At 39.0% G+C, this 26,778-nt stretch overlaps 1 protein-coding gene across 11 annotated transcripts in view; it reads right to left on the bottom strand.

The window, feature by feature from the left end:
• The window catches only part of TMEM131 (transmembrane protein 131), a 221,942-nt gene that overhangs the window by 50,807 nt on the left and 144,357 nt on the right, over positions 1 to 26,778 (bottom strand). For all 11 annotated transcript variants that reach the window (XM_089922708.1, XM_089922712.1, XM_089922710.1 and 8 more), the window contains 11 exons: positions 22,401 to 22,481; positions 17,641 to 17,791; positions 17,486 to 17,542; positions 16,495 to 16,556; positions 8,094 to 8,202; positions 4,996 to 5,104; positions 4,212 to 4,365; positions 3,950 to 4,120; positions 2,784 to 2,894; positions 2,557 to 2,691; positions 9 to 113 (listed from right to left, as the gene is read on the bottom strand). In XM_089922708.1, coding sequence (XP_089778834.1) covers positions 9 to 113; positions 2,557 to 2,691; positions 2,784 to 2,894; positions 3,950 to 4,120; positions 4,212 to 4,365; positions 4,996 to 5,104; positions 8,094 to 8,202; positions 16,495 to 16,556; positions 17,486 to 17,542; positions 17,641 to 17,791; positions 22,401 to 22,481 — 1,245 coding nt within the window. The remainder of the gene's footprint in view (positions 1 to 8; positions 114 to 2,556; positions 2,692 to 2,783; positions 2,895 to 3,949; positions 4,121 to 4,211; positions 4,366 to 4,995; positions 5,105 to 8,093; positions 8,203 to 16,494; positions 16,557 to 17,485; positions 17,543 to 17,640; positions 17,792 to 22,400; positions 22,482 to 26,778) is intronic.

Here is a 26,778-nt window from a genome sequence, read left to right as displayed (position 1 = left end):
GTCCTTACCTCATAGTCTGTTGTGATCTGTATGGCCCCGTCATGAATCCCTTCCAGTTTTTTTGCAGTAAGTTTGACTCTGAACACTGCAAAATATCCTGAAGCTAATATTACCTGTATGTAGGAGAAATGACATCATTCATCAGCCTTGCTGGCTGAAGTTTTCTATTAAAATGGAAAAGAAAGCTACAGTGATAAACTGACTTCAAAATCCTAACCTGTACCAGTGTAACACTGAATTACCATATCATCACATACAAATATCTCAAAATAATGCCCATCCCTGGATGTTTATCTACTATACTTATTCCATGGGCTACTGAGAAAACTGGTTCCCTGAGGAACAGCTGACTTCTCAGCTGCAAAGCTGGGGAGGGGTGTGGTCCTCACACCCCAACCGGGTACGTGCAGGGTCAAAGCGGGTGAGGGCTGCAGCACAGGGACACAGCCTTCCACTAACCCTTTGGCCACATTAGGGCACAAGTATTAATACATACAAAGTTGGTTTTGCTTCAAGTTCTGAATTTAACTCTGTCATGTTTTAATAACCATGTCCTCAGATCCACTGAGATTGGATCATATGGAAACATCAAAAATCATGGAAAGAAGGAAAAGTTATGCAATAAAAATGTGAAAGAAAGGAGAATGTGGATCTTGTTTTCTCAAGCTATTTGCTGATGCTTCTGGCACTTAAACTTTTCAATCATGATACTTCCAAAAAACATGAAATTCAATTTGTGAAGTTGTACTTTAGTTTGTAAATGTTGATATGCCAAACATACTCACTTTCCCCCTTTTATAAGCATTTCTGTGTTGGATTTGTGCAATTCTAACGTTTTCATCATGACTCTAACCAGCCAAATAAGAACACGTGTCTCAAGAGTGCAGAGAGCTGTTGGCAATGCGTGTTTCATAAGGAACAGGATGCTTATTTAGTTCATAGGTTTGGCTTTTTGGCAAACAGGTGGAAAGCAGTTGAAAGTTTAGGCATTACAAACTTAAAAAAACACATATTGTGGAGTTGCTGTTTTGAAGCTGGCAACTCACTACAACTTCCTATTTTAAGTAAGCGTTCATAACAGTGATCTCATCTTTCTGTCCCTTGTTTTTGTGTTTATACAGTTTTATATAAAACCTAATTCTAAAGTTTCAAGCAGGCTTCATGTTACTGAGTGGACCTCTCAAATTTAAGTAGTAAGTGTTAACACATGTTATTTAGTACGAGGAAACGATCCAGAGTCCTAAAATTATTAATTTATAATGTCTTATAAAAAACAGTATAATTCAACCATCTCAGATTAGATATACATACAATTTTACTGTAACTTCATTACTGAAATGAACACATTAATGGCTGGTCTCATTATTATCCTTTTTCAGCAGTTTGTATTAAAAATAAAACCTCAGCTGGGGTGACAAATATTACTTGTCACGGGCATATCCTTTTTTTGTTTTAAAAGGAGGCTTTATTTATGAATCAAATTTAAAACATTATAAATTATTAAAATGCAAACACCCATATATCGACCACAATATCTGATTATGTAGCCTGAATGCCACACAACTGCAATGAGAATACACATTATTTAGTACTATTTCCCACTTTTTCAGAAATCCTTTTCCAAATTTCTACACACAATCGTATTTACAGCTTTTTATTTGCTTTAATATTCAATCATAAAGTCATGACTTTATGCATGTGGCTGTTTCCAGTCATTTGGAATTACTAATAATGCTATCAAACATGTGCATTCTCACAGCTTTTGGCTCTTTCAATTACTTCCATGGGAAACATTCCCAGGAGTGGTATATGTTGCCAGATTGTCCTCCAAAAAACCTATTTTGGGGGAATGTTTAAGTCAATTTTTATGACCTATGGCATTCCATGGAAGCATATTTGTCAATAACCTCTGTGCATAAGGACATTTGCTTTTCCTTTTGTAAAACTGCCACAAGAAGTTCTATGCTAACCTACAGATGACATATGTTCTGCTCCTTCGAAGTCGTACAAGGTGATTCTACTAATTCTGTTCTGAGTAGGTATAAACTCCAAGTTCTCTTTTCAGTAGTGGTCAGGGCTTAGACTGCTATATTCATTTACTCTTGTTTCATGCTCTTTTATGACCAACTGTACATAAGATAGAGTAAAAGTGTATAGGGAGATCCACACAGAGATCCACCAAACGATGTTTGCCTCACTGATACTCTCTTCTAATCAGTACAGAGAATTGACCAGAAACATTACTGTATAATTGAAAACACCTTCTATCAATGTGCAGGGCTATCTCTTCTGCCTAGTGAATTCAATGAACACAGGGTTAGTTTACTACCCATGGGAATTTCTCCTGTAAGGACACTTGTGTTACAACTTAACTCCTTTGAGTCTCAAGGGCTCTCTCACCATGAGAGGAAGGGGTTTAAGTAGACTACCTATAAAAGGTCCTTTCAACATCAAACAGCCAGTGCTATTGCAACTCTCATAAAAATATTATGATGACTAGTCTCCTATTTGAGGTTTACATCTAAGTTTAAGGAAACAATAAAAAAGTTAACTTACTGATGACTGGTCTGATGAGGAGGATTTTTCTAACTCTGGAAGGCTTGAGATTATTGTAGTTCTATTGCCTCTTTCAGTAGCTACAAGTTCTATTGATAAACCATCTCCAATGATATGCCAACTTTTTATAGCCAACTTAAAAAAGAGAAAGATATGAAAGTGATCATTGCGGCACTAGCATAAAATCCTTAAATGTGAGTTAGAATAAAAACAAGTTTTCTTTTTACCTCAATTGGGTTGCTGTTTATAATTGCAAATAAAATGTTACTTGCTTCTGTAGCACTCAGTATACCAAAATCTATGAAACGTTCTTCTATTTTTGGGGGTAATACAAAGTACTGGAAAGATATAAAAGAACTAGATTAAATGTAAAGTCACACTTATGTAAGAGAATGTTATCAAGAAAAAGTAACTGTATTAAGATATACTAAGGTTCCTATACTTTATGTAAATATACACATACATAATATATAATTAAGAACTTTGTACAATGGAAATATTTTGATTACTCAGAAATGAAAACACTCATGGCCTCTACTGAATTGCTAGTTCTCCTCTGAAGGCACATAAAAGCAGCAGGAAACTAAAGTGCTAGGTGAGGTTAAGTGGAGCCCTGGGGAATGAGGCAAAAAGTCCTCAGTCTCAGCAAACATCACACATTCATGAAAGCAGCTACAAACCAGTAACCATTTAAGCAAAAGAAATGCAGAAGGAGTGGTATAATAGTGACGGTCCCTTCAGCTCTAAAATTCTTGTTGATGCTAGCTTTTTGGAGAACTGCATTTCTCTGTTTTCACTTTCTTTTCTCCTTTTCTATCTTTCCTATCAGTTTTCTTTCTCATCTAAACTCTTGCATTGATAATTTTAAGCACAGCTTTGTCTGGATTTTTTTTCCTGGCTTGTTTTCTGTACTAGAAAGACCTTTCCTGCCGTATTTCGGTGACTATTCCAGCTGTGTCTTTCCCACCTATTCCCTCTTTCTTATCTGGTTCTCTTCTTCATTCTTGCACTTCTTGGTTTTGGTCATCTCTTCCCTACAGAGTTTTCTTTTCACCCGCCCTATAGTCTTTCTTCCCTGCTTATTATCTTTCTTCCACTTAGCTCGTTTTTAGCTTCCCCATGACTATGACAGTTTAAAAGCAAAACCAAGAGGAAGTGGAATGTGGAAAAGATCTAAATAGAGGCATAACTAGAGGAGTCAACTGCATCATGAGGAGACATGGCCGCTGGGAGGGTGAAAATCTTGTAAGTACTGACGAGGGAGGAATTAGGACAACTTGTAAAGCACAGAAATAGCAAAATTTAAGTGTGTGCAACACGACTGGCTGATAGTAGCTGAAAACACAAAAGACATGTAGGCAGTTTAAATTTTAAAGGCAGATAGCATACTTACATCTAAAAAACCTGTGTATACCCGCACAGGTAAATGAAACTTAGAGGCATTGGTAATAAGTAAAATATTGTTATCTATGTGCATGGATGATGTGGATGGCATAAAAAACAGAGTAAAAATGTATCCTGATCCATTTGGAAGAATTAAGACTGGTTTGCTGAAGTTGTGAACCTAGGAAATGATGGGAGAGAAAAAACAATGTGTCAGCATCATTTGCTTGGCAGATCAGTAAAATTAAAAGGATGAGGGTTCCCAGACATACTTTAAACATTGTTTTGGCTTCTTCTGGTAGCAACACATCATGAATGAGGATCGCAAAACTGAAAGTGTTAGTGAGGTAAATTGGCCTTTCCACAGGATCAGCAGGACTGTCTCGGATGTGAAACAATGTTGCAGAGTGATCAAATCCCAAATAACTATTTGAAAAAAACAAAATAAATTATTTTTATTTCCACGTGTTAATTTAAAATCCAAGTTCTTTCGCTGTAATAATTTACGTTCAGCATTATGACTGTTATTAGAGAATTAAGACTATAAACATTTTAGTGGTTGACCACATGGAGTCCCTGCCATGCTGGACATTAAACTATTATTGGTTAAAGTATAATTAGAAAATGAACTACATATATTATTGCCCATTTATAAAAAGCTGTAATTCTAGAACAGTGTTTAACAAGTCTATAAAGGAATATAAATGATTTTGTTTCAAGTGACAATATACTTTAATAATAAGCCATAGCCACTTGCATGTTACAAAAAGAATTACAGAAAGGAAATGGTTCAAATGATTTAAAAATCACAGATTCATTTTTCTATTGTATTATGGAATCATTAAGACTTCATTTAAGCCCAAATCATATCATCCCATTTACCTCTTTCTTCTAAAAAAAATAAACAAAATACAGGAGATTTTTCTCCTTTATAGTTGAATTTGTTCTTCTCAACACGAATTCCATGGAGTTTATGTGAATTTGGCTACTACTTTTGCTAAGATCAATGAATTTATTAATAAAAAGTTATAAAGTTTATTTTAAAGAAAAACTCACCCATCTAAAACCTCTGCTTGATATGGTATTTCAAGTTTAGAATAACTCTTTTCCTTTGCTTTAACAGTTATTTTCCCAGAAAACTGAGATGGTTTTTTTGCCTTTGATGCTGAAAGGAAGCATAAAACATCATCTGTCACCTTTTGCTACCAAAGAGTTTATACAGAGGATGAGGAGAGTGACTTTGCATGTAGACTGACAAAATCTTAAGAAGCTGAGCTTTCAAACTGGCACAAAGAATACTGTTACAACATTTTAACTGAAGTATCACATTTTTCATACAAAAATTTTAATTTTCCTGTAATGCGATAAACAGGTAAGGAATTAGCAAGTGAACACAATTCAGGAGGAAAAGCGCTATATCTGAGCTACTTTCTCTACAGCCATAAGCTTTGGCTTTACCTACAGCAGGGTTTCTCAACCTTGGCACTACGAACATTTTAGGCCAGGTAAACTCGCTGTTGGGTGGCAGAGTGGCTGTCCCTGTGCTCTGCGGGATGTTGGGCGGTGCACAGGACGGCCTCTTGCTAGACATCAGCTGTGACAACCAAAAGTGTCTGTAGACGTTGCCAAACATCCCCTGGGAGGCAAAACTGCCCAGCCCCCCAAGTTGAGAACTGCTAGTTTACAGCTGGATTAAGAAATAACATTCCTTGTGTGGCCAGAGTCTTGCTATAAATACCAATAAAGTAGCCTGGTGCAAAAAATGTCAAGAGTTATGAGCTCTGACTTTTTATATTAGCCAACCCTAACCTATAGTGTGAGAGGAGGCATATACCCTCCCTGCCATCATACTGTCCTCACAGATGAAGTAAAACCTTTTAAGTTCTGTAGCACTTCTGAATCATTCCATCTGGAATTACAGAAAAGAGTCAGTTGGATCCAATCTGTGTACCCATTAGATGTTCTTTCCAAAGCAAATAAAGAAGCTGTGTATCTTTATCCCCTTTAAGTACTTAAGGAACATTTCCACTTATGAGAAGAATTTATACGTAAGTTCTGCAAATGTTTGTTATCCAACTTTAGCACAAAAAAAGAACAACAAAAAGAATGGAGTGACATCTAGTATGTAGCTTATGTACGGACAGCGCAGATCCAGATTTTTGAAACTCCCATTAAACATCGTTTCTTTCTGCTTTTTACTGTAGAGCCGTTTCTGGATGCTTTAAATTTTTTTTTTTTTTTTTTTTGCTATTTATTCTGACATAAGGCTGATAACAAGGGCCATAATTCAGGCATTTCATAGTATCTAATCAAGTTATATTTTAGCAATGAAGTGGTCAAAACCTCAAGAAAATTCAGTTAAAAATCACAAAGAATCATGAGTTGATGAGACATGCTTGCTTGGTAAGCGAACACTGTGGAGTTAATATTCATGGCACATTCTGAAATTTTAATTTTTAAATTAATTAATTATTTTGGCCACGCCTCTCGGCTTGCAGGATCTTAGTTCCCCTAACAGGGACTGAACCCGGGCCAGCCAGTGGACCGCCAGGGAATTCCCCTGAAAATTTTAAAAGTTAAGTAAAACAAGCATTTCTTAGCAATCTCAAGGGTAATATCATTTGTATTGGAATCCGGGGTGGTGATGGGAGAGGTGGGAGGTGAAAGGTGGAGGGATTTTCCCATGATAATAAAAACCACTTTTAAGAAATGTAGCACCTGCTTTAAAAGATGCTTTCCCTTGTCTCTGTGTTAAATTTTACATCATTTCTTTAAGAAACACTTATTTTGGAGTCTGTGATCTCAGAACCACCATTCCTGACTTTCATTTATCTCAGTGGAAACAGTCACTGTATTGTCAGTACAGGAGCTGGAAAAGAATGGGGGAAGTACACAGCACAGCTGCCCCAGTGTACACCCCCCACTCCTTGGATTTATCAGAAGGGTAGGCCCTACATGTTGTTCTTGGGGTCAGAAATTACTACTGGTTGCTCTGTTTCTCCGTAAGGGGAGACAATGTACCTACTGATACTGACACTGATACTGGTGGTCATGGCTGGTATCTTAGCAACACAGAAGACAGTTTATCACACATTTGGAAATATCTGTGCTATCAAGCCTTCTACAGTACTGATTATTTCCTGACGGCTGGACTGTGGAAGTACGCCATGTATTTAATCTTAACTTCTTTGGGCGTTTTCTCTGAGCTCATAGGGTGAACGCTGTGCTGGCAGCCGACTGTGCAGCTGCCCCAGATTCTCCCGCAGACTCCCCACGTGCATGGAGTGAGCACAGATGCTCTCACAGACACTGTGCCACACTCAGGAGGTCACTCAGTGACCAAATATTCTCTTCTGATGAGGAGCTTAGTTGTAAAATGTGGACTATGAGTAACGATGGCTTTATCCCGCGGCCAAAGCTTAAGCTTCAGGGCTCCTCACTTGCCCGTGCCCTTATGAGCAAAGTCCCGCTTGGAGTTTCAGCTTTCATTAAATTTAAATTACATATACAGTCAGACAGCCATTACATCACTACTCAAAAAATTTTATGACAGCAAATTCAGTAAATGTTCTAGTAAAGTGGGCAAAACTGAATAAAAACATGCTATTAAAATATGTTAAAGTCTGGGTTAATATTTCAAATGTCAAAATACACAATATACGTGTTTGAAATAATTGTTATCTAATTTGACAATTCTATCATGAGGGCAATTATTTTAGTTTAGGTAGGACAGTCTGCCTCGTTAATAAAAGCCAATATATGGAAATGTTACAGAAAATACTTTATTTCTGCTCTTAAATTCAAACACGCTTCTGAAATTCAAATATATATTCACTTAATTACAAAAATTAATGACTTCATAATTAAGGCAAAGCATAATAGGTATATATGTAAAAGAGCCCAGATAACAAAAATTTAGTTCCAACCCTAACGTATTTGCTAATATTAATTTAGGTTTATGAAGTTACAATATTTTCTTTCGTGAAACAATCAAATAAGAGTTGGCGATGATTTACAAGAAAAACCAACCTAACCAGTACTATAAAATCTGACTGTAAAATGGTCTGGGTTTCTATATTAAGATGTCAACATAGATGCCTTCTAATTTATCAAAATAAGAGCACTCTATCAGAGAGAAAAAGTTGAACACTTACCATCAAAGCTGATACTTGCAACCTTGGTATATTTACTTTCTGAAGCTTTTAATGTAATTGGTTTAAAGTGTACCGTTATAGCGTCATTTTGTGGTGTAGGTCGAACACTCTGCAAAGAGAAAAATTTACATAGCATTATTTTAGTCTAGTGGTTCAGTTTATAGTGAAAAGTAAAGCAGAATCAAAACTTGAAAAGTTTAACTTTATGTGGTCCCTTTAAATAGAGTAGGCTAAGCTGATAAGACCTCAAATTAACTTCATTAGACTATTTTTATGAAATAAAATGATGACCAGAAGGAAAATGATAAAGTGACTGTAAAAAGTACAATGGGTATGAATACATAACATAGAAGAAAAGGTATTTATTTTCTAAATGAATGCCTAATTTATATATAAGAGAAGGGGACATGAGGACTTATGATAGGGGCTGCACTCCCAGCTGTGGGGTGAACCGTGAGGAGGCGGATGGCAGGGATGCGCAACCTGGAAGAGGTCAGAACGCTTTCAACTTAACAAAGTAAGAGCTTTCTGTTCAAACAACTAAGCCTAAAACAACAACAAAACAGTAAAAGCTTGCACTTTTTTTTTTTTTTTTTTTTTTGCGGTACGCGGGTCTCTCACTGTTGTGGCCTCTCCCGTTGCGGAGCACAGGCTCCAGACGCGCAGGCTCAGCGGCCATGGCTCACGGGCCCAGCCGCTCCGCGGCATGTGGGATCTTCCCGCACCGGGGCACGAACCCGTGTCCCCTTCATCGGCAAGCGGACTCTCAACAACTGCGCCACCAGGGAAGCCCGCTTGCACTTTTTGAGCAAGCTTAAAAAATAAGTACTATTTAAGTGCAGTTACTTTTTAAATATGATAATCCGCACTGACAAAAAGCATTTTTCATGGGAAGGGCCCTTTAAAGATACCAATTTCCTTCCCTGTTTTACAGATGAAGGACATCTTGCAATACTGAGTGATGTTTCAACAGCTTGGCATCCAGAGACAGAACTGGAAACCAGCTGTCCTGACTTGGTCCAGGGCTCTTCACCTGGCATCCTACTGCCCAAACATATACTAATGAAAATCGTGGTATTGAACACAAGTCTTGATCAAAAATCTTCTTTTAGAATGCAATTTGAATACTACTTTGATTTCAGAACACTTCTGGGATTTCCGTTGAATTTTCAGGGGCTTTATAAACTTGTCAAAGCAAGATGTTTCCAGTAGAAAGGAACACTCAACAGGCAATCGTGCTAACATGGGCGCAGTCAGATCCCCATGAGCCACCAGGTTCTTCCTCCAGCTCCCCACCCACCTTTTCTGCTCATTTATAAAGGTGGAATCTGCCTATAGAGAATGAGGGACAGTCCTCTGAAGGCACAAGAAGCACCTCAGAAGAGTGTGAGGAAAAGCAGTCTCTTGCATTGTGTTTCAATCATAGGAAACCAAGTTGGTTACGTACAGAGTGATGACAGACACTGCTTTTCAGTCCCAGTCAGCAGGGCGCCTCCCTTCCCACTGCTGTTAGTCCTCAGCTGTTCGGGTGTCTTTACTAGGCCTGGGATGATAGCCCTGCAGTCTCCCGTGCTAGAAATCTTAATTGCCTTAGCTCTTGGCCTCAGGCTCTCCCAGTATTTTAACTCTTTTTCTTTCTTCTTCTTTGAGAACTCCTCATTTGCTTTTTTTTTTTTTTTTGCGGTACGCGGGCCTCTCACTGTTGCGGCCTCTCCCGTTGCGGAGCACAGGCTCCGGACGCGCAGGCTCAGCGGCCATGGCTCACGGGCCCAGCCGCTCCGCGGCATGTGGGATCTTCCCGGACCGGGGCATGAACCCACGTCCCCTGCATCGGCAGGCGGACTCTCAACCACTGCGCCACCACGGAAGCCCCTCATTTGCTTTTGAATCTCTAATGGAGCTGGGAGTTGACTGGTTCATATCAATATATTTACTATCAATAAGCTTGCTGTTATTAGCAATCATTTAAAGTATGAATCTCTTCATTCCTTGAAGGGTATGTATGTATGTATATGTGTGTGTGTGTGTATTTTTAACAGTAAAACAAAGCGGTTTGACTACAAGATAAACTACAAACTGGACAAAAGGTTCATTTGGTTTCATCACACTACACTAAAAACCCTTTCCAAAGGAAAGGAAAGCAGTATAGAAGTACAGGTGAGACCCAGAGTGACGAGTTTACAACAGAAGCATACTATTTAACCAGCAGTGTGAGTCTGAGTAAGCTGCCCATTTACTCTGGGCCTTATTTCTCCCACCCGTAAAATCCTAGGGGTTGGATTAGATTTTTTTCTAAGTTTCCACCTATCTGAAAAATTTTGTGATTCTATTAATTTTGCTGTTTTTTTTGGTGGGGGGCTGCACCACACAGCACGTGGGATCTTAGTTCCTTAACCAGGAACCCAGATTGAACCCGGGCCCCCTGCAATGGAAGTGCAGCATCTTAACCACTGGACCACCAGGGAAGTCCCTAATTATGCTGTTTTTTTTTTTGAATTAGACACATTTATCCTGAAGTCAGGATCTGTTACAGAGATGACCGTATAAAGCCTTACAGTTTACAGAGGACACATATGGTTCCTAATTCTTTCACTTACCCTATTGATTATGATACAGCAGCAAGGGAACCTTGACCATTTTCAAACACTTAAAGAATTTAAGTGGTGGTTCATCAGTAACGAGCACAAGCCCATGTCAGAAACAGCTAAGCAATGGTATCCATTACCATACATAGTCACAGTAAGTAGTAAGAACTAAGAATAAATATTTGATGAAAAAAATGTTTTTCTCACATGAAACACACTTTAAGATTTTTCTTACCAGAGGAAAACTTTACATTCAGTATTATTACCTTAAAACATGTCACGCTAACAGTAAAATAATATTCAACTGACTCATGTTTTATACAAATGGTCTAAATTAAATTGTTCACCTGTTACCATTAAAAGAAAAAAAATCCCCCAATCAGTTAAAACCTGTTTTCCAAGGAAACAAAAACAAAGAGAGACAAACAAGCAAAACACTTAAATAGCTGGCTCATTCTGACAGTTTTAAATGAAAAATAATAAATAATCATTAACTTGTAATAAGCATATTTATACTAATAATATATTTTAGTACCAGTCACTAACTGTTGCTTACTTAAAGATAATCAAGAAGTGGAAAAAATATGGCAAGATTCCCAGGAAAGGCAGTTTGCACAGGCTCGAAGTATACTGGGTTGGCCAAAAAGTTTGTTCCGGAAAAGCCCGAACGAACTTTTTGGCCAACCCAATAGTTCCAGTCTTTCTCCATGACATTCATACCCAACTAATGCTCCGTAACTCTCAAGTGAAACTCAAGGCTCAGGACATTCTGAAACTACTGAACTACTTTGAGCAAGCAAGAAAAATAACCTTTCAGTATATAGCGATTGTATTTTTAACAGTAAGTGCACAAATGAGCTAAGGTCCATGTCAAGTTGACATTAGTAAAATTAATTAAGTACAGCTGTGGTTTTTATTCATTAATTAGCAAGGAAACTTCATACAAAGGTGCCTTAAGACATCTCAGGCAAACTTATTCCATCATTTATATAGTATTGTTTTATAAACATTGAGGAAAACCATATTCTCAAAGTTGCATTATAGACAATGTCAGGAAGGCTTGGACCTGGGCATCTTGTCCATTGACAGGTGAGGAACTTATATTTGGAGCTGCTTCCTTTAGTGGTCTTATATCTTGAAAGATGAAGAGACTCTGAATTCCCTGAAGGGGAATTTTAAAAAACCCTCTGGGTTTTAGCATTGTTGAGCTCATCCTAAAATTCTATATATTTGTGAAATGGAGGGAGGGAGGGACGCTTAAAAAAATGCACCAGTCTCTAGGTCTGGCATATTATGGAGAAAAACACAGGAAAAACCTTGGGAAGCTCTCTTAAAACTCAGTTTCCATGGTAGATGGGCTCATCCCCTGGCTGATAAGGCGAGGAGTCCAAGCTACCATCATTTCTCAAGTGGACCATGCAACAGATTTTTAACCTTCTGCAGTTCATTCTCCACAAGCAGCTACACTGACTTTTTACAACGCATAAATCAAATGACATCACTCTCTTGCTTACAATTCTGTAACTTCCCATTGCACTTATAATAAAATCTAAACCCCTCCCAGGGCCCCAGGAAGCCCTGCTTGACTCTCCAGCCTTCATCTTTTCCATTCAAACCACCCCCTCAACCCTGCTTCCCTTGACATCAAAGCTATTCCTTTGCACTTGCTGATCCCTTTGATGGGAACACTTGGCCACCAGCTTTTCTTATGGGTGCCTACCTCTCACTCTTGAGTTATGACTGCAAACGTCAGCTCTTCAGAGACAACTCTATCTAAACCAACTCCCTCCCCGACTTACATGCCATTCTGCTTGTTTCTCAACTTACAATTATGCTGCATACCTGTTTGTCTGTCTCCCAGCTAAAAAATGAGCTCAGTAAGGACAAAGACCTTGGTTGTCTGATTCCCTTCTGTATGCTCAGTACTTAGCACAGAAGCTAGCATATAGTTGATGCTTATTAAATATTGACTGAATGAGTGAATGAATGAGGAAATGAGATAAAACTACCAAAACACTGGCAGAGTATAGGCTTCGGATGTTAGAAAAAAATACATACATAGGTAGATACACATGTAGATCTAAACACATATACATAAATCAATAGGTTAATGGGAATATTGAATATAAAACAATATATTCATAAAGACTTGATTAATAAGTATCATTATATTCCTAATATACTTTCATGTAACTTGTACGTTTTACAGTCAAATTAAGTCACTTCAAAATAAAAAGGTCTGACTCATTTTCCCTATTTGGAAAACAAGGACCTGAGTACGTTACAAGAGAGCTGTATCAAACAAGGTAATCTGTGTAAAGAACCTAGATATGTCTAACCCACGGTAAGAAAAATGTTCACTTACAATGTATCCTAAAACTCCTTCATAAAAGAGAAAAGGAAGAACATGGGCCTGTTTATATTTAATTACCTATCATAAATGCATTACATTTTTTCATTCACATTCTTAGAACTGCTAATTTCATTTTTCTAGAAAATGTTTATTGAAAAAGACATTTGTTTGAGTCTATTTATTGTATGTAAAAAGTTAGACCAGAATGCTTGGGCTAAGTAAATGCACTTTCCCATCAAATCTCTAAGCCCTCACATTTGGAGAAGTGACTTCAAGGCCTGAAGTCTGCCCCAAAAGCATGAGAGTTCCTCCTCTGTACAAGACATCCCACAGGCTGAAGAAACCAGTAAGAGACAAACAGCATGCAGAACACATAAAAAGTAAAAATTATCTGACATCTCAAACGGAGGCAATGGCAAGTGATCCACCAACAGGCAGGGTCTGCCCTACAGGCAAATGTGCTGCTGAATCCCAGGACGTACGGCCAGACAGTGTGCTTCAGGAGTTTTCCTTCGTGGAGGTTAGTGCCCTGAGCACGTGGGCAGGAAAGGGCTGGGGAGGGAGTTGTGTGCACATCATCACGTATGTGGTAACTGTGCTTCATGATGCCAACTGGGCTCAAGAAGAAATCCAGGACCAAGAAGTTCAAAGAACTTCTTGTAGGCTGTAGCCAAAGCAAGCTGGACAAATCTAGCAGAAGGAATCACGCTCCATTGCAGAGGAGAGTCTGATATAGTAAACTAGGACATCTGAACAAAAGGAAGCACAATTCTGAGTACAAAGTGAGATTTTAAAATGTTGTAACAGAGCAGTGGTTATTAGGCCTTTGCATTTCACTGGTAAAATCTAAAATATGTGTGTGTGTGTGTGTGTGTGTGTGTGTGTGTGTGTGTGGAAGCCTAACAGGTTTTCTAACTTTTTATTTTGCAAATGTGAGGATGTTGGTGGCAGGGAAGGAGAAATTCCTACTATCTACTACCTTTCTTCATAAAACAAAGGGTATTTTGGTATCAAACCAAAGAAAAAAAAAAGGAAATTAACAAAACCAAAAGTTGGTCCTTTGAAAGGGTCAACAAAATCGACAAACCTTTAGCTAGACTGACCAAAAAAAAGTTTTTAATATAGAGAAGACTCTAATTGCTAAAATCAACAATTAAAGATGTGCCATTACTACCTACCTCACAGAAAAAAAAAAAAAGTATTATAAGGGAATACTGTGAACAATGGTATGCCAACAAATCAGATAACTTAGATGAAATGAAAAAATTCCTAGGAAGACATAAGTTACTGAAACTGGTTCAAGAAGAAAAAGAAAATCTGAACAGGCCTGTAGCAAGTAAAGAGATTGAATTAATAATTTTAAAACTTCCCACAAAGAAAAATCCAGGCCCAGATGACTTTATTGGTGAATTCTACCAAACATTTAAAGAAGAATTAACATCAATCCTTCAAAAACAGAAGAGGAAAGAACACTTCCCCACTTATTCTATTAAAAAAACAAAAACAACCCTCCCCCAACTATCTACTACCTTTAATAATAAAACAACAAACATTTTAATGTCAAAGAAACAATGACATTATCTCAGAATAGTCCTTATCCAGAAAGGGTGTTTACAACTGTATGTTAATTATGTTAACATATACACACTCATATTTTTATAAATATTTATATTGCTCTTTTTTTTTTTTTTTTTTTTTTGCGGTACGCGGGCCTCTCACTGTTGTGGCCTCTCCCGCTGCGGAGCGCAGGCTCCGGACGCGCAGGCTCAGCGGCCATGGCTCACGGGCCCAGCCGCTCCACGGCATGTGGGACGAACCCACGTCCCCTGCATCGGCAGGCGGACTCCCAACCACTGCACCGCCAGGGAAGCCCTATATTGCTCTTATTTTGCTCATTTTTCTATAGACTTGTGAAAATTTCAATACAGATTAAAGAGGCAAAAACAATCACTAACCCCTCAATATAGCAGTAACAGTCAGCATTATGTGGTTTTTTTTTAAGAAAAATACAGTATCAGAGTGGCTAGGTCAAAGGAGCTGTTCCTTGTCATCTGTGGAAGGGTCCCAGGCCCTTGAAGACTTCACCAAGGAGCAGGGGCATGAATCCCAGCAGACTCAGGCACCTTCAGAGCAGGTCCCTCTCAGTCGGCCTAACACTGGAGTGCTAGGAACCTCAGGTTGGGGTAGTTTCAGCTCCACTCAGATTGGGGGAAGTTCTTTACCATAGGGGTCTCCAACCCCCAGGCCGCAGACTGGTAGCAGAGTCTGCGGCCTGTTAGGAACCGGGTCGCACAGCAGGAGGTGAGCAGTGGGCAAGCGAAGCTTCGTCTGCTGCTCCCCATTGCTCGCATCACGCCTGAACCATCCCCCACCGTCCCCCCACACCCACCCCGGTCCATGGAAAAACTGTCTTCCACAAAACCGGTCCCTGGTGCCAAAAAGTTTGGGGACCGCTGCTTTACCAGACTCCATTCCCCTAACCCACCCCCAATTCTCCTACCTAGCAGGAAGAAATACTAGGTCATATGGCAGGACACTGCTCAGACTATGACTCTACTAGTGAGCAAGTTCTACCTAGATTTTGCTTTAGCTCACAGCCTCACCTCCTGGTGAGGTTCCCAAGTTACAAAGAGAACAGGGGAAGAGGAAAGCAGTATATTTTTATTATAACCTGTGCTGATATCAGAAAACCTAAATTCAGAGAACTCTGATAAAATGAAATAGATCAGATGGGCTTTGAGACTTAACAGACTGTTGCCCATCCCTGCCCAAACCCAGAGTTTACCACCAAATGGTGGAATAGAGACCAAAGAGAAGAGAGTATACAAACCCCGAGTGACGGGAGAGATGGTCATCCCAGGTAACCACATTTTAACGCACAGTGACCTTGCTCACCATCTCATGACACTCCACTTCCACTTACAAGGCATCAAAGTCACCTGTTCTTCGAGCATGTGTGAGGGGGAGAGAGGACCCTAGTTTACAGTGTGCTGTCAAGGGTAACTACGGCAGCCGCAGGTTAGAAGGGGTACCAGAGACAAATGTTAACAGCACTCAACCACTACCTACCGGATTTCTTTGCTTCCTTATTTCTCGTTCCAACTCATCTGAATCTTTTCTTCTCTCTTTCTACTTAACTGTACCTTAAGTCTAACAACCCGTTTTTCTTTGCACATGGCACGCAGATCCTAGGATTTATCAGACTCTACAGGCCTAAACAGGAACCTCATGAACTTTGGTTCACACTTAGCTTGGAGAAGATTGTCCACATGCCCTTCTCATCCTGAAAATCTGGTGATTAGAGAGGCAGAACAGGTTTCTTGTATCACGCTTTGAACCAAAGTGTCACCAGGTCACCATAAAATAGAATGCCTTTAGAGCAAGAGTTTAATCATTTTAAACTTTGTCATAAGTTTAAAAACAAAGAATATATAAATTAGGAAAAAGAAAAGTAAAAACTTACTGTTATTGGTACATCTTTTGTTCCTGAATTTAATAAATGAAGATTTAAAACTTTTGGTAGATCTGTTAAAATTGAGGAAAAGAAAATATTTCTTAAAATGGTATGCTTTATAGCAAGTTAGAATCTTTCTCTTCTTAGATATCAGACTGAATGTATTTTAGAATGTGAACTAGAATAACAATCACATTTATAAAAAGAATGTGACAATCACACTCCTTGACAGGAACTGCCTTACTCTTAAGGACAGTGAGTACTATAGGAACTGCCCCCTCCTAAACAATCAGACCAAAAAACAAAACAAAACAAAAGTTTTCATTGAAACTGACGTTATCACTATCTTTTAGTTTCCCAGCAAAGCATAATGAAGCAATTCAGTAAAGTACAATATAAAATTATTATATTAAAACCAAATCTAATTTTCAAAAATGGGTCTTCAATCCTAAACAACCAAATTTTTAGTTACATATGGCCCACAGGAATCCCATATTACAGGTACTCTTACTTTTCTCTTAATAAATCCTTTTTTGGTTATTTTCAATTTTAGAATTTGAATTCTTTCTCTGACTACTGGGGATCAATTTCTAACATTACGTTATTATAATGCAATTGAATAATCCATATCTAAACAAAAATCCAGAAGTCAATCTTTTCACTTCCTTTATTTCACTATTAAAAGAAAAGATTCAGCATAACTAAATAGGTGAGAAACTGGATTAAGAAACGACTTGATGCCTCAATCTTCCATTTAGAAGACTTAAGTTACCCATGACATTGCTTTCCCATCTTGTAAGCAGTGGTATCCCTCAGAGGAATGGGGTATAAATCACTAAGGGCTCCGAGTTCCCAAAAGCAGATTTCTACAAGATCATGTAACCCACTGAGAAATAACTTTCAAAGCTGAATTAATTACAAAGGAGTTAAAGTAGAGCCATTCAGCAATGAATACAGGGATTCTTTAAAAGACCTATAAAGACACTGTCTCTTTTTTTACCTTGTGTTCGCAGTGTACCAAAATCTAACATTTCAGTTGAGGAATAAATTCCAGGAGCTTGGAAAAAAGAAAAGTAAACAATTATATTTCACTTCGCCAGAGTAGGATGTACTGAAACCAAAACAAACTTGCAGCTCCTTTAGTCATCCACTCACCTGTGGTAACTTCCACCTCAACTGGAAGAATGATAAACTCCGTGCTGTCTGAAGCATTAGTCTTTATTCTTATGAAAGCTGTGTGATTATCTGCTTCTCTAGATGAAAAACTGGCTCTCATTACTCCCTTGGTTTCATAAGGAGGAATTTCCTGACAAGTTAACAGACCATAATGTAGCAAAACCACAGTTTACTGAATAAGATGACATCACCTGAAAGATGCACTATTATTTTATATACTAAGAAAAAAAACATATTGCCAATTAAACAAATATATTCATTCCATTGATTATAACACACAGTCCAATTCTGGAGGATGTTAAAAGATAAAAACACACATATCTTAAAACTAATGAAGTATGGTGTGTAAAACTGAGCAAAATGAAAGAAATAAAATTATATGAAAACAAACTGTCAGCGGCAAAATCATCATTAAGATGATAAGTGATTAAGAGAGTTAATCATAAAAATCAATTATTATTTGATGTATTGCTGGTGCTTGGGTATATAATTCAGTCCTGAAATTCTCTAAACAACAGAGACATCACCATCAGAGGGAAATTGCTTTTCCAGAAGTTTACAGGATTCTCTTTTTTTTTAACAGATCTTTATTGAAGTATAATTGCTTCACAATGCTGTTAGTTTCTGTTGTACGACAAAGTGAATCAGCCATATGCATACATATATCCCCATATCCCCTCCCTCTTGAGCCTCTCTCCTACCCTCCCTATCCTACCTCTCTAGGTCATTGCAAAAAGGATTCTTTTTTTAAAATTTATTAATTATTTTTTTAAACAAAATTCTTTTAATTGATGGACTTCCTGATACATCTCTGTAATACTTTTCTCCCTACACTTTTTAGCGGCACACTCATTAACTGTCTCTTCATATGCAATACTTTCAGAATATACTTTTATTTAGCTAAATAATGTTTTATTTATTTATTTATTTTAACATCTTTATTGGAGTATAATTGCTTTATAGTGCTGTGTTAGTTTCTGCTTTATAACAAAGTGAATCAGCTATACATGTACGTATATCCCCATATCTCCTCCCTCGTGCATCTCCCTCCCACCCTCCCTATCCCACCCCTCTAGGTGGTCACAAAGCACTGAGCTGATCTCCCTGTGCTATGCGGCTGCTTCCCACTAGCTATCTGTTTTACATTTGGTAGTGTACATATGTCAATGCTACTCTCTCGCTTCGTCCCAGCTTACCCTTCCCCCTCCCCGTATCTCAAGTCCATTCTCTACGTCTGCGTCTTTATTCCTGTCCTGCCCATAGGTTTTACAGAACCAGTTTTTTTTTTTTTAGATTCCATATATATGTGTTAGCATACAGTATTTGTTTTTCTCTTTCTGACATACTTCACTCTGTATGACAGACTCTAGGTCCACCCACCTCACTACAAATAACTCAATTTCATTTCTTTTTATGGCTGAGTAATATTCCATTGTATATATGCGCCACATCTTCTTTATCCATTCATCTGTTGATGGACACTTAGGCTGCTTCCATGTCCTGGCTATTGTAAATAGAGCTGCAGTGAACATTGTGGTACATGACTCTTTTTGAATTATGGTTTTCTCTGGGTATATGCCCAGCAGTGGGATTGCTGGGTCAAGTGGTAGTTCTATTTTTAGCTTTTTTTTTTTGCGGTACGCGGGCCTCTCACCTCTGTGGCCTCTCCCGCTGTGGAGCACAGGCTCCAGACGTGCAGGCCCAGCGGCCATGGCTCACGGGCCCAGCTGCTCCGCGGCACGTGGGATCCTCCCGGACCGGGGCACTAACCCGCGTCCCCTGCATCGGCAGGCGGACTCCCAACCACTGCGCCACCAGGGAAGCCCTATTTTTAGTTTTTTAAGGAACCTCCATACTGTTCTCCACAGTGACTGTATCAATTTACATTCCCACCAACAGTGCAAGAGGGTTCCCTTTTCTCCACACCCTCTCCAGAATTTATTGTTTGTAGATTTTTTGATGATGGCCATTCTGACTGGTGTGACATGATATCTCATTGTAGTTTTGATTTGCATTTCTCTAATGATAAGTGATGTTGAGCATCCTTTCATGTGTTTGTTGGCAATCTGTATATCTTCTTTGGAGAAATGTCTATTTAGGTCTTCTGCCCATTTAGGATTCTCTTTAAATGCTAACCAAGAGAGCGTAGACTCTGCTCTCCTTTCATTTAAAACCTCACAAAACAAATAGAATTACCATATGACCCAGCAATCCCACTACTGGGAATATACCCTGAGAAAACCAAAATTCAAAAAGCGTCATGTACCAAAATGTTCATTGCAGCTCTATTTACAATAGCCCGGAGATGGAAACAACCTAAGCGCCCATCATCGGATGAATGGATAAAGAAAATGTGGCACATATATACAATGGAATATTACTCAGCCTTAAAAAGAAATGAAATTGAGCTATTTGTAATGAGATGGATAGACCTAGAGTCTGTCATACAGAGTGAAGTAAGTGAGAAAGAAAAAGACAAATACCGTATGCTAACACATATATACGGAATTTAAGGGGAAAAAAAATGTCATGAAGAGCCTAGGGGTAAGACAGGAATAAAGACGCAGACCTACTGGAGAACGGACTTGAGGATATGGGGAGGGGGAGGGGTGAGCTTTGACAGGGCGAGAGAGAGTCGTGGACATATACACACTAACAAACGTAGTAAGGTAGATAGCTAGGGGGAAGCAGCCGCAAGGCACAGGGATATTAGCTCGGTGCTTTGTGACAGCCTGGAGGGGTGGGATAGGGAGAGTGGGAGGGAGGGAGACGCAAGAGGGAAGACATATGGGAACATATGTATATGTATAACTGATTCACTTTGTTATAAAGCAGAAACTAACACACCATTGTAAAGCAATTATACCCCAATAAAGATGTTTAAAAAAATAAATAAATAAAAAATAAAACCTAACAAAACAAAGCTTCCCAAGCAAATCCACAGTTTACCAACCGCGTTCAGTAAGGCTCTGAGCATGTAAGATAGCATAACTTTTTAGGCTCATAAAAAGAGAACACTTACATCTACACTAGAAGGAAGACTCACTGGAAAAAAATTTGTTTTTGAGGTATAATTCTTTTCCTGGGTTTTGAATAATCTGGCTCCCTCGGGACCACCAGAGTTTTTCTGCACACACCTTTTGGCCTATTTTAAGAAATCCCCATGGTTTAGAATTTACTGGTCTTCACTTGCCTCTACTCTCTTAACTTTTTAGTCTCAAAGTAGGAAAGAGGTGACTGGAACCCTCCTGGGGCCACTAGAGATAGACCATCCACTTCCCCATCTTTAGGAGCTGGGGTTTTCTCATGTACACTGAAATGGGCTGGGCGTGAGGTCAAGGCCAACTGACTTTTTCTCACTCTAGATTTGTAGGAATAAGTCACTATATCGTTCCTCGTAGCTGCTAGGAGTATTAAAACAATCTGCCATGTCTGCTACCATTCATTACAGTTCTTAACTAATTAGAAATCTGAATTTTTAAAAGTTTATTTATTAGAATCCGGTTATATTTCATAGTAAATTCTTAGTTCTTCTATCTAGAGTTATAATACAAATTTAATTGCTTATAGTTAATTCTATGAAGCACTGTTTTATACACTATTTCTCCCAAAGGCTTTTCAAACAATATCATAATTTCAAGGTAAATCATTTTTGTGAAAGGATATAAAGAGACCATCCATTACACATTTCTACCTGCTAGAGTGTTTCTACATCTTAGAAGTTAACCTAGTCACTGACAAATTGGTTTCTAAATGTTCAAGTCAATATCCTAAAAGCGTCCCCTCCGCGTCCCTTCCCTGGCTGAGACTGGTCATGTGACAGAATCTAGAGGCTGTGTGTGTTTAACAGAGCAATTAACAAAGAAACTTTGATGTTCAGAACCTATTCATAGTGGTCAGATCCGTGTGTCTTCAATTACGAATGAGCAGCGATTTTAGTGACCTCGGTACAAGAACTGCATTTTCTATGACTTTCCCTTCTTTGATTAAAGCTGGGTAGGCAACATTAAAAAAAAAATAAAAACAACCCTCCTATGGCAGGAACCTTTGTAAATAAGGTAGTTACTAGGTATTCATTAATCTGTTAATATTTGCTAGTATTCTCCAAGAAAAAGTGGTTCTCTAACCATGGACACAGAGTACTGTCAAATATTAAACAGCATTAAACGTGGCTACAGACCGCCTAAAAATTTAAAGTTTCTAAGTCATCAGGAGGGCCTGACTATGTTCCCTCTGCAAATGGCATCTCCTCCATCAATAGTGAGTATGCGTGTTCAATGCTTTACCTTAAAACATGTAGCAGGTCCTTCTCACGTTTTTTTTTTTTTTTCTTCTTCAATATTAGTGTAAAGCATATTATAAATGATTAGATTCAGAGACAACTTTACTAATATTATTCTGAGGAAGAAGAGTTAAAACCTCTTCCTTTCCACACAGTGGGTTAGAGCTTACACCAATTTTTGTTCACTGCTCTTTCCAAAAATTACTATTCTATTTCTCTCTGTCTCTCCAATTTTCAAGTATATGTGATATAAATTTATTTTATCTTTTTAAATTAATTTTTACTGGAGTTGCTTTACAATGTTGTGTTAGTTTGATATAAATTTAATATTAAGACAATAATTACAGAAAAGTCACCCGTATTTCTTCGGGTGATGAGGAGTTAAGTATTTTCTGGTGTATTTAAGAGAATAACTGGTTTCATGTGAGCTCACAAGAGAGAACAAGTCAGCACTCACCCACAGTTTCCTGGTGCCTCCCTGCTGACCTGTCGGAAGTTCGAGGTGAAGATCTCCTCCACTAGAGTACATTTCTACAACCTGTGACAAAGGAGCACATGACGGTTAAGTCAAAATCATGTTTTCAATGCAAGTGATTTGCTGTTATACAGAAACGTTTGACACCCTAACTGTTCATCAGAAAAAATTTAAAGACGTTTACAGATATAAATGTAGGATAAGTGTGGTGTCACATCACCAGAGGCAGTGCTCATACGGGTAAGCAATGGTGGCGTATTTAATTAAAGCAAGGTAACTTTGAAATACTGAACTCGGAAATAGGGTAGCTGTTTCAGAGACTGGATTTTAGGAAATCCAACTGTAGGACATTTATTTCTATTTTTTTTCCTAAGGAAACAGTTTATGGAAAGTATCATATTTTAGAAATACAAATTTTACAGTTCTTATAGTAACACAAATGCTTCTTTATTCACACATTTATAACAAGATCTAGCAGCAGATCTAATAACTACTGTAATTGTGACATAGTGAAGAGCATCTCATTCTTCAGCATATGCAACAATATCAGTGCAGTATGAAAATATTTGAAGACTTCTGTAGCAAAATCACAGCTACTAGTAATATATCTCTGTGGCTTGTACCTACACCCATGATTGTTTCTTTTAAATATTTATTTATTTGGCCATGCCGGGTCTTAGTTGCAGCAGGCGGGATCTTCACTGCTGAGGGCAGGATCTTTGCTGCGGCATGTGGGATCTAGTTCCCTGACCAGGGATCGAACCCGGGCCCCCTGCATTGGGAATGTGGAGTCTTAACCACTGGACCACCAGAGAGGTCCCAACCCATGATTTTTAAAAACTGTTCACTGAGGTATAATTCATGTACAATAAACTGTACATTTAAAAAAATTATCTATCTATCTATATCTATCTATCTATCTTTGGTGTATTGGATCTTCGTTGCTGCGCACGGGCTTTCTCTAGTTGCAGCGAGCAGGGGCTACTCTTCCTTGTGGTGCGTGGGCTTCTCATCGTGGTGGCTTCTCTTGTTGCAGAGCACGGGCTCTAGGTGTGTGGGCTTCAGTAGTTGCGGCACATGGGCTCCGCAGTTGTGGCTTGCGGGCTCTACAGCGCAAGCTCAGTAGTTGTGGCACACAGGCTTGGTTGCTCTGCAGCATGTGGGATCTTCCCGGACCAGGGCTCAAACCTGTGTCCCCTGCATTGGCAGGCAGGTTCTTAACCACTGCGGCACCAGGGAAGCCCTAAACTATACATTTTTATTTATTTTTATTTATTTTTTTGCGATACGTGGGCCTCTCACTGTTGTGGCCTCTCCCATTGCGGAGCACAGGCTCCGGACGCGCAGGCAGGCTCAGCAGCCATGGCTCACGGGCCCAGTCGCTCCGCGGCATGTGGGATCTTCCTGGACCGGGGCACGAACCCGTGTCCCCTGCATCGGCAGGCGGACTCTCAACCACTGCGCCACCAGGGAAGCCCTATACATTTTTAAAGTGTACAACTTGATGAATTCTGACAGGTACACAGGCATGAAGCTACCACTATAATTACGATATTAAATAAACCCTTTACCTCCTAGAGTTTCCTCATGACCTTTGCAATCCACCTGTCACCCTCTGCCCTCTCCCATCCCCAGGCAACTACTGAGCTGCTCTTGGCCACTCTAGATTAGTTTGTAGTGTCTAGAGTTTTATATAAATGGAACCATACAGTATGTACTCTTGTGTCTGGCTGCTTTTATTCAGTGTAATTATCTGGAGATCCACCATGTTGTTTTATGTACTAATAGTTCTTTTTTTTTTTTTTTTTTTTTTTTTGTGGTATGTGGGCCTCTCACTGTTGTGGTCTCTCCCGTTGTGGAGCACAGACTCCGGATGCGCAGGCTCAACGGCCATGGCTCATGGGCCCAGCCGCTCCGCGGCATGTGGGATCTTCCCGGACCGGGGCACGAACCCGTGTCCCCTGCATGGGCAGGTGGACTCTCAACCACTGCGTCACCAGGGAAGCCCAGTTCATTTCTTTTTGATTTCATGGATATGCCACAATTTTTGATCCATTTACTTGTTGATGGACATTTGGGGTGTTTCCAGTTTTTGGTCACTACAGATGTTTGGTCACAACGCTGTTATGAACACCATGTTGTATAAGTCTTTGGGTTTTCACGTGCTTTCCTTTCTCTTGGGTAAATACCAAGGAAGAGAAGAGTCATATGGCAGGAGACTTCTCTTTAAAGGCAGGTAACCCTATCTCTTAAAAATAAAGAATATATTTAATTAAATGCAAATTTGGGGTGAATGAGAATGGTAGAAAACCTTTACTTGTTTTATCACAAAAGTCCTCTAGGAGTACACTAAAAAAGGATAAAGCAGGAAAAACAGCAGTACTTTAGCATATGCTTAAAGGTTACTGTTTTTGTTTTTTTGTGTGTGTTGTCGTTACAGTGATGCATTTAGCAAAGACTAATGAGCTAGGACTGTCTCTGAGTACTATCACTTGCCTTCCAAGTTATTAGCGTTCCCCTACAGTACTGCGTTAACAGTAACAGCACCTTAACTGATGGGGTGACGCAGAACTTTTTCTAAAAACCAGAAAACATCATGTACTACTTCATTTAATCTTCCAAGGTATTAAGGACACAAGCCTAACCATGTTTGGAAACATAAGATTACAAAGGTAGGCTACTGATAACAGGAAAGGGAATAAGGAAATGAGGACAGATAAAGGCTAAACTATAAAATCAAAGGACAGATTACATTAAAACTAGGACGACACACTCCTGATTTTTAGTCCAGTGCTAGTTTTCCTAATTTAATAAAGTTTAGAGAAAAAAAGGAAGCCAACAATATATACAAAATATAATTTATGTAAAAAGAGTCCCACGAAGAATGTTAATTTTTGTGTGCCCACATATCTGCACCCAAGCACACAGAAAAAGGCCTGATGTGACACACGGAGATCACATGAAGGGTATCGCCGAGGAAGGGTTCAGGGCTGGAGCTGTCCTAATATAACAGTCACCAGCTACATGTGGTTATTTAAATTGAAATTAATTGAACTAAAATAAAACTGAATGTTCAGCTCTTCAGCCACGCCAGCCACAAGTTCAGGTGCTCAAAAGCCACCTGTGGCTGGTGGCTACTGCACTGGACAGAGCAGACACTGAACTCTTCCATCAGCACTGGGAGTTCTGCTGGACAGCACTGGACCGGAAGGTGGCAAGTTCAAAGGAACTTTTGCCTCACACGTTTGAATTGTTGACATTCTTTTTCAATGAGAACACACTCCTGTGTTTGTGTTGTATAATGAACAAATCAGATGTAATTTCTTGCTTTACAATACTATCTTAAATTTAAGGACAGGACTCACATTATAGGACTCCCAGGTTCAGAGTGCCTTCCACACAACCTTCCAGTTACAAAGGCAATTACGTCACAGGAACGTGACAGACATGATAGTGACTATAGTTAAACTATACTGTATACCTGAGGCTGATATAATGTTGTATGTCAGTTATACCTCAATTAAAAGAGCGCCCATCGGGTAGGGACTTGGATTTTCCCTTTAAAAAAAAAAAAAAAAGCACTCCAGATAAACAATCTATTGTTTCTAAGAGGGCAACTTTGGCTTTCCATTCGCTCTCCTGTGCGCTGATGAAAAGTCCGTTGTGGTAAATCTTGAATTGAAATGTTATATAACTGAAAAAGACTAGATGAACAAAAGAAAAAAGTCACTATTGAATTCAGAGATGATTTTTCTAGATTATAGCTTGATGACTCCAAAGGCTGAGGAGCAAAGGTGCAGACTGTAAGGCTACTAAAGTAACCGTAGATTAGCCAACATCTGCTGAGTCTGTAACCTCCATCCTTCCAAGCAGGAAGCGAGACCCTCAGTCCGTGGTGTGGCAACCACAGAGAGGGCACATTCCTGGGTGCTTTGTAACACTGCTGCTACAGAAGAGTGTGGCAACTCATGCGGCAGGGTCTGAGAGAATGAGAGGACAGTTTTTATGTCTTGGACTGAAAACAGTCAAGAAAAGAAAAGTAGCAAGAATTTATGAGGTTTCTGTATAGATTTGTAATAAAAGTTAGCCAGAACAGGGAAAATTCACCATTATCCAAAGTAGCAAAAGGATATAAACGACAGACTGATGATGGAGAGGAAATACTTTTCACTTGTAAAAGCAGGAGACAAGAGCATTTTCCTCTTTTATGATCAAGATATCCAGCTACAAATAATCAAAATTTGGGTGGAGTATTTTTATTCGTAGCTATCCTCACCCAGTGTCAGCCAAGTTTGGGGGTGAAACCTTTCTTGCTACTAAATTCCTAAGCATTTCATAATCCCAGCTCTGAATATCTTGT

Source organism: Delphinapterus leucas, chromosome 13 (assembly GCF_059928025.1).
Source record: "Delphinapterus leucas isolate spDelLeu-1000000601 "Yukka" chromosome 13, BTC_Dleu_Yukka2, whole genome shotgun sequence".
Lineage (NCBI taxonomy): Eukaryota > Metazoa > Chordata > Mammalia > Artiodactyla > Monodontidae > Delphinapterus > Delphinapterus leucas.
This window is presented reverse-complemented; position numbering and strand designations above follow the sequence as displayed.